Raw genomic sequence first — 18,248 nt, 5'->3', positions numbered from 1 at the left:
AAACAGTGACAGCAGTGTAAGCGTTATTATTTAGTAGGCACAAAGTGAATTTTAGAGGAAATGGATGTTTAAATTTGTTGTTTCTGGAAGCAGTTTGGGAGGAGGCTTAGAAATTGTTCTTTTTGTTTATAATCTCTCATAGCATCTATCTTTTTAAACTATCAGTGTATTATTTTGAATGAAAATAATTATTTTAAAAAGTACGTGTATAGATAATATACAAGTTAAAGAGAAATTCGTGATTTTAGTTCTGTCTCAAAAAAATCCTTACTGGATTGAATTCCTAAATAGTTATTTCACTAAGTCTTTCAGATTGCTAGAGAGCTGAACATAGACATTCTCAGTGTCTTATGTCCTTCTGTCCAGTGGCAGCTGCCCATCATTTTGTAAGGAAAACAGCAGTTACTAATAAACAGAAAAAAGCAGTCATAATCAGATATTAACTACATAGTCACAATACTAATTCAGTAAAATGAAAAGAGATAAAAATACAAATTACAGAGCTTCTGATTGCTTAGGTTCATCCCTACTTCAGGAAGGAGAGATACAACCTAGTTAATTTGAAAACAGTTTAATTTTGTCACTGCTGACTTGGGAAGATCCCCTGGAGAAGGGAAAGGCTACCCACTCCAGTATTCTGGCTTGGAGAATTCCATGGACTGTATAGGGTCTCAAGGAGTCAGACATGACTGAGGGACTTTCACTAAACAAGTTTAGTGAAACTAAATGTTTCATTAAACATTTCACTAAATGTTTCACTGTTTCACTCTGATTAGATGTTAGAGTCAAAGGGAAATTTTTGAAAGTGAAATTACACTGACAAATACAAAAAAATTATGAAAGAGATGAGTTAGTACCTTAAGTTTAGAGAAATCAGATTTTTCAGTTTCTTCTTGGGAAAGGTGATCAGATGGTATTGATCACTTGAGTTTTTAGAGAAATTGAATGTTTGAATAAAGTGGATCTGTTAAAGCCCAGTTTAAAACTATTTATGCTTCCGTATATTTTTGTTAAAGTTGTTTAGGAATAATTTTGAGTGGAAGACTTCTATCTAGGAATTGTTACTGTTTTCAGATGGGGAAACTTTACTGAAGAACATAAAATACGGGCTTCTCTTGTGGCTCAGCTAGTAAAGGCTCTGCCTGCAATGCGGGAGACCTGGGTTTGATCCCAGGGCTGGGAAGATCCCCTGGAGAAGGGAAAGGTTACCCACTCCAGTATTCTGGCCTAGAGAATTTCATGGACTCCCATGGGGTTGCAAAGAATTGAACACACTGAGTGACTTTCACTTCACTTTACATACTATTTGGACCTTGCTAGTGGCTTCCCTCAGACAAGGAAATGGCACCCCACTCGAGTGCTCTTGCCTGGAAAATCCCATGGACGGAGGAGCCTGGTAGGCTCCAGTCCATGGGGTCGCTAAGAGTCGGGCACGACTGAGCGACTTCACTTTCACTTTTCACTTTCATGCATTGGAGAAGGAAATGGCAACCCACTCCAGTGTTCTTGCCTGGAGAATCCCAGGGACAGAGGAGCCTGGTGGGCTGCCGTCTATGGGGTCGCACAGAGTCGGACACGACTGAAGCGACTTAGCAGCAGCAGCAGCAGCAGCAGCAGTGGCTTCCCTGGTGGCTCAGATGGTAAAGCGAAAGAAAGAAGAAATGTTCAAAATTGGAAACATGGAGGCTTTCAGGGCCTGTGCATGCCTGCTTTCACCTTTATTCTCTAGTCTTGCCTCCCCGTTTCGTGCTTGGCCCTCTGACTGTCCTTTCTTATATCTTTCCAGCTCCTCCTCTACACTCTTGGCACACTCCACCCCTAGCACTTCCATGTGAAATGCTTCCCGTTCTTTAAGGTCCAATCAGATGTTGTCTTTTCCACAGTATTTTGTTTGACTCCTTGCTAGTTGAGAATGCTTACCTATATTGAACTCTCAGTGCATTAAATTCTCTGTATTATGGTTGTTTTCATCTATTTTTTAATTAAAAATTTTAAAGTTATATTAGCCCACTATTTTATTTCAGATTCATATGAACACCTTATGAAAATTACAGTCTTGGATGGTAAAGAGCGAACATGCAGAGAAGTAGGACTGTCACAGAAACAGCTATCTGGACTTCAGACTAAGGGATGATGCTTTGGCCCACATGGTTTAGGATGTGTTCCTGTTTCATACAGATAAAGCAAGACCAACAGCAGTAACATCTAAGGAGATGATGACATATTTACCTGTTTTTTTTTCTTGTTTTTTGTATCATTGACATATTAAGTTTCAGGTGTACAACATGGTGATTCATAGTTTTTAAAGGGTTAGGGTTATATACCAATTATAGTTTTTGTAAAACATTGGCTTTATTCCCTTTGCTGTAATTATGGTTGCTCTTAAATATGCTTACCACGATTCTCATCTCTGCTTGGGTATTTTGTCTTCTAGAGTATTTTATATAGGCTGAATGCTTAGAGAATTTTTGCTTTAATTATGTGAATACAGATTCAGGGTTCTAACAAAGCAGCCCTTCTAAAAGTAAATTGTTTCAGTAGGTTTACCATCTTCCCTCAATCCTTTCTTATTTGTCCCTTCATGTGTATGAGTTGTTTTAGTCATTGCTCACAGGTCACTTTTGATTTTTGTCTTTCAGTTTTACCTCCAGTGTTAGTGCCTCGTCATAATGAATTCAATCCACAACACAGCCTTCTGGTTCAGTTTAGAAACTTAAGCCACAACGAGCCGCACATGCCGCAAAACGCAACGTTCCCCGATTCTTTCCATCAGCCCAACAGCACTCCTTTTCCCTTGTCTCCAAATAGTCCCTACCCCCCTTCCCCTGCTAGCAGCACATATCCCAGCTCCCCAGCAAGTTCTGGACCAGGAAGTCCATTTCAGCTCCCAGGTAAGAATTTATTTCATTGATATAAAAAATAACTCCTGAGAATTAGCATTTGTTCTAATACTGCTGATCCTCTGGGTCAGCTGTTAATATGTCAAGAACTAACTATTTTTGACTACTCTTTGGTAATTGTTTGATTTCCAGAAGTTTTGAATTTTATTTTGCCAAGTGCTGTATGTTTAAAAATGCAAGTAGATATATTTTTCACAAAATACAATAGTCCTAAAATGTGTATGGAACCACAAAAGACCTGGAATAGCCGAAGCAGTTTTCAGAAAGAAGGGCAAAGCTGAAGGCATCATACTCCCTGATTTCAAACTGTATTACAAAGCTGTAATAATAAATATAATATTGGCATACAAACAAACATATAGATCATGGAACAGAGTGTCGAGAAATAAACTCATGCGGAAATTGTCAATTAATTCACAACAGAGGAGCCATGAATGTACAAGGGGAAAGGACAGTGTCTTCTATAAATATGCTGGTAAAACTGGACAGACACATGCAAAAGGATGAAATTGGACCATTGTCTTACACCACACACAAAAATTAACTCAAAGTAGATAAGAGTTTGTAAGACCTCAAATCATAAAACTCCTAGAAGAAAATATATGTAGTAAGCTCCTTAACCTAGGTCTCGCTGATGATTATTTTAATCTGACACTAAAAGCAAAAGCAACAAAAGCAAAAATAAACAGGTGAAACTATATCAGATTAAAGCACTTCTGCACAGCAAGGGAAGCCATCAGTAAAATAAAAGGGCAGCCTACTGAGTGAAAGAAAATCTTTGCAAATGATGTATCTGATAAGGGGCTAATATCCAAACTTTATAGGAAGAACTCATATGACACAGTGGCAAAAAAAAAAAAAAGGTCTATTAAGATCTGAATAGATACTTATCCAAAGAAGACATACTGTTGGCCAATAGATACATGAAAAGATGCTCTAGACATCACTAATTGTCAGGGAAATGCAGGTCAAAACCACAGTGAGATATTACCTTACCCTTATTACAATGACTGTTTATCAGAAAGGTGGAAATAACAAGTGTTGGTGAGGATTTGGAGGAAAGGGAATTCTTGTGCACTGTTGGGATGAAAATTAGTGTGGCCAGTTTTGAAAACAGTATAGAATTTCCTCAAAAAATAAAAAATAGAACTACCATATGCTTCTGCAATTCTACTTTTGGATGTTTATCCAAAGAAAACAAAAGCAGTGACTCAGGAAGGTATCACTGCTCTCATGTTTATTGTGACTTTATTTATAGTGTTAATTTATGGATAAAGAAGATATAATAAATACACACACACACAAATATTATCCAGCCATAAAAAAGAATGAGATCTTGCCATCTGTGACAACATGGATGAATCTTGACAGCTTTATGCTAAGTGAAATAAGACTGAGAAAGACAAATTCTGTTATGATCTCTCTTATATACGTGGACTTAAAAAAAACAACTAGGCTCATAGATACAGAGGACAGCCACCCCTGGTTGCCAGAGGTGGTGAAAAAGCAGTTGAGGGAAGAGGGTGAACTGTTTTTATTTTTTTTTAGTTCACATAAATGGAAGTTTTTAAAAAAGCAAACACAATTTGGGGGAGATTGGCGATTACCCTTTAAGAACAGTAACATTACGGTAGATAAAATTTGAAAGTTGCACTCACTCCTCCAGCCCACCTTCCCTATCTCATTGCTTGATCTTTCTCTATGGCATGTATTACAATCCAGTGTAGTATATTTTGTCTTTACTTATAATCTGCCTCTTCCCCCTCCCAACTTGTCTGTAAACTTTCATAGCTTCTTTTGTTTATTGTTAACATCACCAGTACCTACGTCAGAGTCTAATATGCAGTAGATCCTCCAGTAAATATTTGTTAAATAAATAGATGAAATTACAGCAACACATAAATACATTTACTGCTAACTATGTAGATACACCTATGTGTTAACTGGTTGCCAGTGCAGATTGAGAGTTTGAAGCCAAATGGTGCTAACTTGAATGATTTCATAGAGAGGAGTCCTATATACAGTAAAGGCCAGAATGTAGTAAAAATGTATCAAAAACAGAAAGACAGAAAATGGCTCTGTCTGATGAATGTAAAGGAAAGTAGATAATCAGGAAACAAAGTGTTGTTAGATATCAGTTGGCCATATATTGGGCCAAATGACTAAATCTAGGTATACCACTAGGCATTACAATTAAGTTCTGTCAAAGCAACAAAGGAAGTAGCTATATTTGACGTAAGTTAAATGTTTTCATAAAGTTTTTACTGCTGCTGCTAAGTCACTTCAGTCGTGTCTGACTCTGTGTGACCCCATAAATGGCAGCCCATGAGGCTCCCCTCAACCCCCGTCCCTGGGATTCTCCAGGCAAGAACACTGGAGTGGGTTGCCATTTCCTTCTCCAGTGCATGAAAGTGAAAAGTGAAAGTGAAGACGCTCAGTCATATCCGACTCTTAGCGACCCCATGGACTTCAGCCTACCAGGCTCCTCTGTCCATGGGATTTTCCAGACAAGAGTGCTGGAGTGGGGTGCCATACCATTTATCAAGTGCCTTTTATATAACTAATACTGTGATGAAAGATATCACATTAAATTTAATCTTCAGAGCAGCCATGTGAGATAGATATTATTCTTATTTTACAGATGGAAGATGAAACTGGTATTAACCCCAAGAGTTGAAGTACCTTACTTAAGGTCACATAGCTAATAAATAGGGGGTTCAGGCCCAGGTTTCTCTTGACTCTGAAGTCTGTGCTTTTTTAACTTTGCTACATTGCTTGTCAAATCGTTTTATACTTTGATAGGTTAAAATGAACTCCAGTTATCTTTAATTAGATAACTGATACACTGATTTGCCTGGAGAAGGATCATAAGCAGATTTTTAAAGTGGCTAAATTTTATTAATGGCATGCATGGTCTTGTGTGGTTAAATCATTAGAAATACTGGAATACCTACATTGCAGGCAGTCATATGTAAATATATACTTAGTGATTTCTCTATTGCAGTGAAATACCAATTGATGAAGGTTTGTTTTTTGAAAAGGATTTGAGTTCCAACTGTTTAACTTGCTGTTAAGTGTCTTTTCAAAAACTAATTTTCATCCTTTGTTCTACAGTCAGTGCTGATTGATTGGTAGCTCTGTCTCAGAATACCTCTTGTATAAACCTTGAGGTGAAAAATAAGTTATATATTCAGATATATGTTCAGTATTTATAGTTACTGAGACAAAGAAGTATAGCTATAGCTTTTGTAAAGGTTTGCAGCCAGAAATGTTTTAACTCAAAAGATTTTGTAGTTCATTTTGTTTCCTTAGAGCCATTTTTTGTTTCCTTAGAGCCATAGGACATAATGCCATTGTAAGACATCGCAAAAGAATTAGATAGCTGCTGTTAGTGTTGTTGGCAAATTTTGAAAGAGCATGGTTTTATCTTCCAGTTTTAAATAACAATACAGTGTGTGATGATCTTGGCAATTTAAGAATGTCTCTGTAGATACCTGAACGAGGATAATCTCTGGCCTTCAGATTGATACAGTAGTTGCAGTTTCTCTGAGCATATAATTCTAAGCAAATGAAGGCAAAATTCTTGACCTTAAAGTCTATCGTAGTGAATTTTAGCAGTGATATTACTATGCGGATTGGACCAAATTCACGTGGACTTGTAGTAGGTTTCTGGTGGCTAAGGGGTATGCTGTCTTTTCTCCTGTTGCCTTGCCCTGAGGTAGCATCCTGCATTTTTGTGTGTCTGTGATGTTCGGTAATGAATCCTACTGGGAATTTTTAAGAACTTTCTGATGCATTTAGATCTAACTTTCAGCGAGATGAAGATTCTAACTATTCCTTTGGGATTCTAACTTGTCTTATTTTCTTCCTGTTAGCTGATACTCCTCCTCCTGCCTACATGCCACCAGACGATCAGATGGGTCAAGATAATTCCCAGCCCATGGATACAAGCAATAATATGATTCCTCAGATTATGCCCAGTATATCCAGCAGAGGTAAGAAGTACAATGCTTATTTTGTTGTTTTTGCTCTTTTAAAAAAAAAAAAAACAACTTCTCAGTCACTTTTAGAAGCCAGCTTTATTGAGTTATAGTTTATATACCATGAATGTATCCATTTTAAGTATATGATTCAACGATTTTTTAAAAATGTGTAAAATTTTACACCATTACCATGTAGAATTCTACCATGTTCTAGTTTTAGAACAGTTTTACAATGCTTTAAAAATATCCTATATGCGTGTTTGCAATCTATCCTCTCATACCCCCAGCTCCAGAAACCTTCTAATCTGTTTTCTGTACTGTAGATTTGCCTTCTCTCATTTCATATAAATAGAATCACAGAATGTGTAGTCTTCAAGATTCATCAATTTTGTACCATGTATCAATAGTTTGTTTATTCTTTTTCATTGCTGAATAGTATTTCATTGTATGGATATACCACATTTGGTTTACCCATTTATAAGTTGATAAACATTTGAATTGTTTGTAGTTTTTTGCTAGCATGAACAATGCTGTAATGAATGTTTGCAAATACTAAGTCTTTGTTTTTATTTTTCTGAGTCATATGGTAAATTTAAGTCTTTAAGAGAAACAGCCAAACAGCTATAAATGGTAGTACCATTTTACCAGTACCATATGAGCGTACTGGTTTCTCCATACCCTCCTGACACTTGTTATTGTTTATCTTTTTGATTGTAGTTATTCTGTTGGGTATAAAGTGGTGTCTCCTTGTTTTAATTTGCATTTCCCTACTGAGGAATGATTTTGAACATTTTTAATGTACCTAGCCATTCATACATCTTCTTTGGTTTATTTAAATCTTTTGCCTTTTTTTCAAAATTGATTTGTTTATTATTGAGTTGTAAGAGTTCTGTATATTCGGACCCAAGTCCTTTATCAGACATATGATTTGCAAATATTTTCTCTCAGTCTGTGGATTGTCTTTTCATTTTATTAATGGTGTCCTCTGAAGCACAAAAATTTTTCATTTTGATGAAATTATCAGTTTTTTTTCCTGGATTATGCTTTTGGTGTTGCATCTAAAAATCCTTTGTCTGTCCCAAGGTCATAAAAAATATTCTTCTGTGTTTTCTCCTAGCAGTTCTTTAGCTCTTGTATTTAGGTGTGTGATTCATTTTAAGTTTTTTGTATGGTTATGGTCTAAAGTCATCTTTGTTCAAGTAGATACCGAGTTGGCTCTAGCACTATTTGTTAAGTGTCATGGTGGCTTCTTTTTTAGGAATCAGTTGACTATAAATGTAAGGATTTATTTCAGGATGCTAAATTTTGTTTATTGATTTGTTTATCTTTTCCTTAAAGTCTTGATTACTAAAGTTTTATAGTAAGTTTTGAAAACAAGAAGTGTTAGTCCTCCAATTTTGTTCTTTTTGAAAATTGTCTAGCAATTCTACATTCTTTGCATATTTCCATATCATTTTAGTATCAGCTTTTCAGTTTCTGTCCCCCTCAAAAAAATTCCTCCTTGGATTTTGATAGAAGTCACTTTGAATCTTTAAATCAGTATGGGGAGATATGCCATCATCTAGTACACGGACATGGATTGTACTCTCTAGTCTCCGTTTGTTTAGACCTTCAACTTCAGTATAAGTCTTTCACTTATTTTCTTTTTAAATTTATTCCTCAGTGAGTGAAATTTTTTAAAAATTTTGTGTTTGGATTCTTCATTGATAGTTAGAAATAAAATTGATTGGATGAAGGCTGTCAAAAGGCACAGACTTCCAGCTGTAAGATAAACAAGTATGAGGGACATAATGTACAACATGATAAATGTCATTAACACTTCTGTGTGTTATACATGAAGTTGTAAAGAGAGTAAATCCTAAGAGGGCTCATCACAAGGAAAATGTATTTTTTCCTGCTTCTTCAATTTTGTGTCTGTATGAGTTGATGATGGAGGATCTCCCAGGTGGCTCAGTGGTAAAGAATCTGCTGCCAGTGCAGGAGACGCAGGAGACCACAGGTTTGATCCCTGGGTCAGGAAGATTCCCTGGAAAAGGAAATGTCAACCCACTCCAGTATTTTTGCCTGGGCAGTCCCGTGGACAGGGGAGCCTGGTGGGCTACAGTCTCTGCGGTCGCAGAGTCAGACACGACTGAGCACACGTGCGTGAGTTGATGAGGTTCATTAAACTTGCGTGATAATCATTTCATGATGTCTGTGTGGCAAATCATTGTGCTGTGTACCTTAAACTTACACAGTGCTGATGTCACTTGTATTCCAGTAAACTGATGAGAAAGACTTGCATTTCTTAACTAAAAACTACAGTTGCCTGCATTGACAGGCAGATTCTTTACCCCTGAGCCACCTGTCTTCTGAATTTGCTTATTCTAGCCACTGCATCTGAGTGGAATCATGTAATGTTTGTCCCTTTGTATCTAGCTTATTTCACTGAGCATAATGTTTTTAAGGTTTATCCAGGTTGTAGCATGTATTAGAATTTCATTCCTTTTTAAGGCTGAGGAGTATTCTGTTGTAAGCACATACCACATTTTGTTTATCCATTTATCAATTCATGGACATTTGGTTTGTTTACACCTTTTGGCTATTCTGAATAATACTGCTGAAAACATTGGTATACAGGTTTCGGTTTGAGTCTCTGTTTTTTAATTCATTGGGTATTATATACCTGGGAGTAGAATTGCTAGATTTTATGGTAATTCTGTTTAGCTTTTTTGAGGAACTGCCAAACTGTTTTCCACAGTGGCTGCACCATTACGTTTTCACCAGCATTGCAGTGGATTTCCAATTTCTCCATATTTTTGCCAACATTTGTTGTTTTCTTTTTTCTTTTGATAATAGTATCCTAATGGGTATGAAGTGGTATCTCAATTGCGGTTTTTAAAGTCATTTTGTTTTGAGAACTTAAACTTCTTAATTTGTCACAAGTTTGCATGAGGTAAGGTATTGGCACTTTAGTTTCTTGAAAGAATGATGTCCTTGTATTTATTTTATAGTGTTTGTGATGATATGGGATGACTGTATGTCCCATAAGCCCCGCATTCCTAAGAATAAATTTCAGGCCCCCTGATAATCTTGTTAATGTTTAAATAGTACCTTGGCTTTTTTAAGATTAGAATTTATAAAAAAAAAAAAAAGAATTTATCTAGGAATTTCGTCATACTAATTTGCTTAATATTCATAGTATCTACCTTCATTTAGAGCAAACTGTCTGAGAACATAAATTTCTGGATTTGAATTCCTGCATCTCTGCTTATTTGCTTTGCAGCTTAGGGTGGCTTTTTAAATATATCTAAGCCTAAATTTCTCCATTTGTAAAATAAAGAGATAATAACTACATAGGAGTTATTAGTATGTTGATTGACTTTGACTGTATTTATAATGATCTTAGTATACAGCATTGGATAATTCCCAAAAAATGGTATTATCATCCTCTTTCTAAAAATTTGGAGTATGTTTACCCCATTTATCATTTTCCTTCTTCTTTTGATTCTCCAGAGATCAGAGAGTACAGTTTAGTGGTGATGTATATTAAATATTTCTTGGATTATAGTTTCTTAGCCAAACAACTGAGTCCCTTTAGAAGAACCTGGCACTCAAGTCTTCTAACCCTCCTAGATATCTTTTTTCACCAGAGTTTCTTCTCACTTGGGAAATTAGAGTTAAATTGCAATGCTGTGAATCACCAGTTAACAAGATGTCCTTTGCCTTGAGCAGAGTCGCAGACCTTTTGATTTTCTTCTTTTCATTCTAACCAAAATTGTCTTTTTTGTTTTGCTTATCTTGGCTCTAGTCTTTCGTGACACTGTTATAACTTCCTGCTACTCATCTATATATGTGTTTGGTTATGAGTCCCTCCTTGTTCCATCTTTTATACAAACTTCTTTAAAATCTGAGCTCTTAGAACTTTGCTCTATAGGTCCTCATTGTTTGTTTGTTTTTCTTGTACCTCCTCATCTGAATTCTTTGCAGTTATATAATTAAAACTGAGTTTTAAAAGTCAACCAACTCTTTTGTGGTATCTACATAGTCAGTGTGACTTATTCTTAACGTTTTTCTTGGACATTTTAAAAAATTTCTGCCTTTCTTGAAAGAAAACTGACAATTCATAACTTTTCTTTCTGATTTCAGCTCCAAGACAGACACTCTACTAGTGCTGGATGAAGAACTTCCACATGTCTCTTCCATCCATTGTGTCCGTTAGGAATTGTTGATTTTTAACACTGATAAGAGTTTGGCCAATGTTTTATATTTTATACAGTCCTTTTTCCATAGGCTGTTCTGGCACTTAAAACTTCAAATGTATACCACCTTTTACCCAAAGAACACTCATTTGATTGTGTTTTTCCTTTCTTTCTTTTTTTTAAACTAACTAATTTTTAGATTTACAGCAAATTTGAGTGAAAAGTACAGAGTTCCCATATACCCACTCCCCCTACACTGGTACAGCTTCCCCCACTACCTGCACCAGAGTGATACATTTATTATAATCTGTGAACCTACATTGATACATCATTATCACCCCAAATGTATAATTTACATTAGGATTCATTCCTGGTATTATACATTCCTTGAGTTGTAACAAATGAATAATGACATGTAGCCATCATTTATAGTATCCTATAGAATAATTTCACTGTTTTAAAAATGCTCTGTGCTCTGCCTTATTCATTCTCCTTCTTTCCTAACCCCTGGCAACCACTGATCTTTTTATTGTCTCTATAGTTTTGCCTTTTCCAGAATGTCTTGTAATTGGAATCTTATAGTATGTAGCCTTTTCAGATTAGCTTCTTCACTTAGTAATATGCACCTAAGTCCCTCCCCTCCATGTCTTTTCGTGGCTTGATAGTGCATTTCTTTTTCACGCTGAATAATATTTGGTTGTCTGGTATACTACAGTTTATTTACCCATTCACATGTTGAAGGATATCTTGGTTGCTTCCAAGTTGTGGCCATTATGAATAAAGCTTCTGTAAACATCTCTCTGCAGTTTTTGTGTGGACCTAAGTTTTTGACTCCTTCAGGCAAACAGTGAGGAACACATTTGCTGGATTGTATGGTAAGAGTCTGTTGCTTTGTAAGAAGTCACCAAATTGTCTTCCAAAGTGGCTGTACTATGTTACATTCTCACCAGCAGTGAATGAGAGTTTCTGTTGCTCCACATATTCACCAGCATTTGGGATTGTCAGTGTTTTGGATTTGGCAATTCTAATGGTTTTGGTAATTCTAATGCAGTAGTATCTCCTTGCTATTTTGATTTGCATTTCCCTGGTGACATACAATGTGGAGCATCTTTTTATATGCTTATTTGCTTTTGTGTATATCTTCTTCAGTGTCTGAGGTGTCTGTTCATATCTTTGACCAGTTTTTCTCATTGGCTTATTCATTTTCTTACTGAGTTTTAAGAGTTCTTTGTATTTGTGTAACAGTCCTTTACTACTGCTACGGCTGCTGCTAAGTCGCTTCAGTCATGTCCGATTCTGTGCGACCCCATAGATGGCAGCCCACCAGGCTCCCCCATCCCTGGGATCTCCAGGCAAGAACACTGGAGTGGGTTGCCATTTCCTTCTCCAATGCATGAAGGTGAAAAGTGAAAGTGAAGTCGCTCAGTCGTGTCCGACTAGTAGCGACCCCAGGGACTGCAGCCTACCAGGCTCCTCTGTCCATGGGATTTTCCAGGCAAGAGTACTGGAGTGGGGTGCTATTGCCTTCTCCTGAGTTCTTTACTAGAAGTGTCTTTGCAAATATATTCTCCCATTCTGTGGCTTGTCTTCTCATTCTCTTGACAGTGTCTTAAAGAGTAGAAGTTTTTAATTTTTAATGAAATCTAGCTTGTCAATTATTCCTTCAAAGATCATACCTTGGTATTGTATCTAAAAAGTCATTACCATATTCAAGGTCATCTGTATTTCCTCCTCTGGTTTTTTGAGATGATTTTCATAGAGTGTCTACTATAGTTTTATAGCCGGTTTTTAGGTTGGGTGGTGTTAGTCTTCTTGGTTTGGTTTTCAGTATTGTGTTGGTTATTCTGGGTCTTTTGCCTTTCCATGTAAACTTCAGGATCAGTGTACAAGATGTTTTGCTGAAGTTTTTATTGGGATTTCATTCACTCTTGAGTCATGGTGGGAAGAATTGAGGTTTCCTGCGCATGATCATAGACTGTATTTCTACTTATTTAGTTCCTTCTTTGAATTCTTTATTTAGAATTTCATAGTTTCAACATATGTATCTTACCTGTTCTGTTTGTTTGCTCTTTACGTAAATATTTCATTGTTTGAGTGCTGCAATGAATGATAATTTTATTTCAAATTCTACTTGCTCATTGCTGGTATAGGAAGGTGATTGACTTTTGTATATTAACCTTATATCCTGCAACTTTCCTATAATTGCTTATCAGTTCTAGGAGGCTTTCTGTCAATCATTTCAGATTTTTTGCATAGATAATCTTGTCATTTGTGAACAAAGACAGTTTTATGTCTTCTCAATCCATATAACTTTTTTTTTCTTTTTTCTTACTTATTAGCTGGGATTTCTAATATGCTGTTGAAGGGGAGTGATAAGCACATCCTTGCTTTGTTACTGATCTTAGCATAAAAACTTCTAGTTTTTCACCCTTAAGCATGACATTAGCTGGAAGGTTTTTGTAAATGTTCTTTGTATCAAGTTGAAGAAGTTACCCTCTATTCTTAGTTTGCTAATAGTATTAATTTTTCAGTCCAAATTTTTGTTTAAAATAATTTTACAGATGCTGGTATAGTTGTTTTTCAGTTTGTTGAAACAGAGCTTTTGTCATCTCAAATTTAAACCTGGATTTGATTCTGCTAGAAAAGCAACTTAAAATGTGATGTTGCCCATCCTTATATATGTATAATTGAAAAAAAAAAAACACTTTTATGATCAAAGCATTTCTGGGGAATTCCCTTTCAGTCCAGTGGTTAAGATTTCACCTTCCAATGCAGGGAGTGTGGGTTTGATCCCTGGTCAGGGAGCTAAGGCTTCATATGCCTCCTGGCCAAAAAACAAAACATAAAAGCAACAGAAGCAACAAATTCGATAAAAATTTCATTGTAACAAATGCAATAAAGACTTTTAAAATGGTCCATATCAAAAAAAATCTTAAAAAGAAAAGAAAAAAGCACTTCTGATGTTTGTTTTTTTGATACAGACTGAAAGCCAGAAAGGCAATGAGATGTCAGTGAAATATCTGAAAATTTTCTTTTTCATATAGTGCTTGAGTTGGGTTAAAGGAAACACCAAAATAATTTTGAGTTTCTGGTAATCATTAAACATTGTTTTTGTGTCTGGTTTGTTCACAGATGTTCAGCCTGTTGCCTATGAAGAGCCCAAACATTGGTGCTCAATTGTCTATTATGAATTAAACAATCGTGTTGGGGAAGCTTTCCATGCCTCTTCTACTAGTGTGTTAGTAGATGGATTCACAGACCCTTCGAATAACAAAAGTAGATTCTGCTTGGGATTGTTGTCAAATGTTAATCGTAATTCAACAATTGAAAACACTAGGCGACATATTGGAAAAGGTAATTTTGTCATTTTCCTGCATTCAGTTGAATTTGGTTGTTTGTTGTGCTTGCTATGCGCCCTGCATTATGTAAGGGCATACAGAGAAACTTAAGGCATGGTCCTGCCCTCAGGTTGCAGATGCAGAAGAATGTGTTAGGTAGAGATGTACTCAGACTTCTCTTCTTTATCCTGCCTATTTTTTCTTCATAGTACTTAGGATCTGAAATCATACTATTCTGGTTTTTTTTTTTTTCATTTTCAGTCTTCTTAACTGAAATACAAGCTATACAGAAATTCGCATTGTTCATAACAGTATCTTTAGCAATTATAACAATGCCTGGCTCATAGTACATACACAAGAAATATTTGTAAAATATGTGAATGCTAGTGAAGGATTAAAATTTTTGAATTATGATCTTTGTGGAATATTTTGGGTTGAGATGGCTTGTAAGAATTTTCATTATGATGGAGGAGCAAGATTACTGGTAGAACAGTTTGAATGACTTAAGTCTTCAGTGGCTTCACTACCACTCTTCCTACCTTTAAATTCAGGTAACAGGGTTCTATTTATAATTCATCCTCCAAGACAGTTGCCACAACAAACCAGGAACTTTTCACACTGTAGTGAAATTGTATCATGCATTAAGCGGTCAGAGAGGAAACCTATCCCATGTAGGGCTGTTTGCCTATCTTTGAAGTTTTGTTTTTATTACTTTCCACTTTTTGCTTCTTTGACTTGAGAAGGTCTTAGGAACAAAAGTTAACTAACTTTAATTGTAATATGATTTCTTATAGAAGAGACTCGGAAAAATACTGTGTCCAAAGATAAATTGGAAAGAAAGTTTCCATTCCTTTTTGACTGAACTAATAACTTGCTATGATTTTTTAGGTAAAAATGCCCCACTTCTATGCATTGATTTTTCATTCTACAGTAGGATAGTTTAAGAGAAATCTGCTTGGTGAATTCTTAAATACTAGACTCATTTTACCCTTTTTTTCCTAATATATAGTTCTAGGATCCTTTCTTCCAGGGAAAGTATTTGCTCAGAAACAGAACATACTTTTTAATGTCATAGCCTGATTCAGTCTGTGAATCACGCATATGTATTACGATGGTCTTTTTAGTACTATATGCAGTAGTGAAAAGTTGGGAACAACTTGAGCTTTAGCTATATAGTTTGAACTTTTAAATAGTGAACATTCATATATTATTTTGGAGATGGCAATGGCAACCCACTCCGGTACTGTTGCCTGGAAAATCCCATGAATGGAGGAGCCTGGTAGGCTGCAGTCCATGGGGGTCTCTAAGAATCGGACACTTCACTTTCACTTTTCACTTTCATACATTAGAGAAGGAAATGGCAACCCACTCCAGTGTTCTTGCCTGGAGAATCCCAGGGATGGGGGGAGCCTGGTGGGCTGCCGTCTACAGGGTCGCACAGAATTGGACACGACTGAAGCGACTTAGCAGCAGCAGCAGCATATATTATTTATATATTTTTTAAAAAATACCAAAAACATTTTTTAAAGGAAAGTAAAATAAATCTGCCATTTAAGGACTCTTCCTATGACCTGAAATTACATTATATGACTTAGCTTGCTTTCTTTTTTTTCAATGATGCAAACCCTTCCGTTGGCAAAAAGAGTGCAAAACTCTTTAGCCAACCAACTATTCATGATAGTTGATAGCACTAAATATTTCTTTGAAAGGACTCATCATAAGGTGCCTTCTTGGGGGATTTTTTTGGCCATTGTTTCTCTCATAGAGATAAAAGATTGTTGGGAAAGGGGGAAAAAAACAACTCTGAGAACTGATAACCTAATATGCTGCCAACTTGAGGCTTAAGTCTTAGTTATTTGAGGATCATTGTAGATTTAGGCAGGCATTCAGTTCAGTTCAGTCGCTCAGTTGTGTCCGACTCTTTGCGACCCCATGGACTGCAGCAAGCCAGGCTTCCCTGTCTGTCACCAACTCCTAGAACCTGCTCAAACTCATGTCCATTGAGTTGGTGATGCCATCCAACCATCTCATCCCCTGTCATCTCCTTATCCTCCTGCCTTCAGTCTTTCCCAACATCACGGTCTTTTCCAGTGAGTCAGATCTTCACATCAGGTGGCCAAAGTATTGGAATTTCAGCTTCAGCATCAGTCTTCCCATGAATATTCAGGGAGACATTAGCCTCGACTATCTTCAGCAACGTAAGGCCATCTAGTGGTAGTTTCTGTTTGAAGACTTGCTCTGTAGTAGTTATTTTGTCTGTACCTCATGCAACCTATTCAGTTTTATTATACTGCTTTGTGAAGTTGGCTCTTGTAATTCTTGTCTTTTTCAGGTGTTCATCTGTACTACGTTGGTGGAGAGGTATATGCAGAGTGCCTCAGTGACAGCAGCATATTTGTTCAGAGTAGGAACTGCAACTTTCATCATGGCTTTCATCCTACCACTGTCTGTAAGATTCCTAGCAGCTGCAGCCTCAAAATTTTTAACAATCAGGAATTTGCTCAGCTTCTGGCTCAGTCTGTCAACCATGGATTTGAGGCAGTATATGAGCTCACCAAAATGTGTACCATTCGAATGAGTTTTGTCAAGGTGAGTGGGTTGAGACCTGTAGCTTAATTTGAGTCACTGTAACATATAACATGTGTATTATATGTCTGTAGGTTATAATTTTTTAAAGTCTGTGTTAAAGGTAGTAATTACTTCTGACCTGATTTAACAGGTTTCTAAAGAAAATTCTTAACTTTATAACTTAAACCACATGATTGGTCTGTGATTTTATTTTATAATTTAGATATTATAATAAAATGCTTGATATTGGTATTGAATAGGGGCTGAGTTTATAAAGAATTTCAGTTATGTTTTAAGCTCTGTTATTAAATTGAAAGAAATTGCAAAATTGAAAGAACTTTTTGAATTTATCATTTGCTCTTGGCCTAATTTTATTGGCCTTGCAAATGATGATTCATGAGCAAAATTTAGAAAGAATTTTAGTGATCTCTTTTAGCAACCTGTGCTGTATCCACTTGTTCCTTAAGGATTTAGCCAAAGAAGAGTAATTGTCAAATGCTCTGGGTAGGGTTTTTTCTTTCTGGCCCACCGTCCCACAGCCTAGGGTTTCCTTGCTGCTTGTTACAGGCCTTTTTGTGCATCAGCTTAAGTAGCCCTGAAGGCATTTTCCTTCCCTGTTATAGAAACGTGGCTCTCATGTTTAATCTAGTTCCCCACTCCGCCCTCATCACACCCCACTTGATTTTCCTAGGCAAGGACTACTGTAAGCAGTAAAGCAGAGAACTTGATACATCCAGCAAATAAAAGTAAAACATTCTGTTCTATTCTTTGGAGTTTTTGGCAAAAGTGGTGCTGCTCAGTTCATCCCAGTAGTTTCCCATCTTAAAGGATAATGATATATCATTTCCACTTGAACTTCATTTGCATGCATTGATCAGTTTTACAGTGCCTTATCTGATGTTTCAAAAAAAAAAAACACCTAAAAATTAAAAATTTTTTTGTTGACAAAATCTGATGTGAACTTACATGAGGCTGTATATGGGTTTTATTTATCCATTAAAGAGAGACTGTAGCTCATTGCAGAATTACTAATGTTTTATTTATGAGGTATTGCATCATTACTAACTTGCTAAAAATTAAAAAAAAAGAAAAAAGAATTCTGGAGTGTATCTTGCCTCAAGAATTTCTATTAAGGGGTTATATGTTGTTATGATGATGTAGCTATTGTTTTGCTTTTAATTCCGTGGTGAATGCTAAGGTTGGTTTTGAGAGTTTTTCTTTTAGATTACATTCTGTATATCTCTAACGTTAAGAGTTTTTTTTGTTCGGAGAAGGCAA

The 18,248-nt window shown here is 36.2% G+C and overlaps 1 protein-coding gene across 2 annotated transcripts in view; it reads left to right on the top strand.

Annotated features, from left to right (window-relative positions):
• SMAD5 (SMAD family member 5) overlaps positions 1-18,248 on the top strand; it is a 58,826-nt gene that overhangs the window by 35,309 nt on the left and 5,269 nt on the right. For both annotated transcript variants that reach the window (XM_005682962.2, XM_018050347.1), the window contains exons 3-6: positions 2,640-2,891; positions 6,776-6,895; positions 14,197-14,418; positions 16,735-16,991. In XM_005682962.2, the coding sequence (XP_005683019.1) occupies positions 2,640-2,891; positions 6,776-6,895; positions 14,197-14,418; positions 16,735-16,991 (851 nt within the window). The remainder of the gene's footprint in view (positions 1-2,639; positions 2,892-6,775; positions 6,896-14,196; positions 14,419-16,734; positions 16,992-18,248) is intronic.

This window comes from Capra hircus, chromosome 7, assembly GCF_001704415.2.
Source record: "Capra hircus breed San Clemente chromosome 7, ASM170441v1, whole genome shotgun sequence".
In the NCBI taxonomy this organism is placed as follows: domain Eukaryota; kingdom Metazoa; phylum Chordata; class Mammalia; order Artiodactyla; family Bovidae; genus Capra; species Capra hircus.
This window is presented reverse-complemented; position numbering and strand designations above follow the sequence as displayed.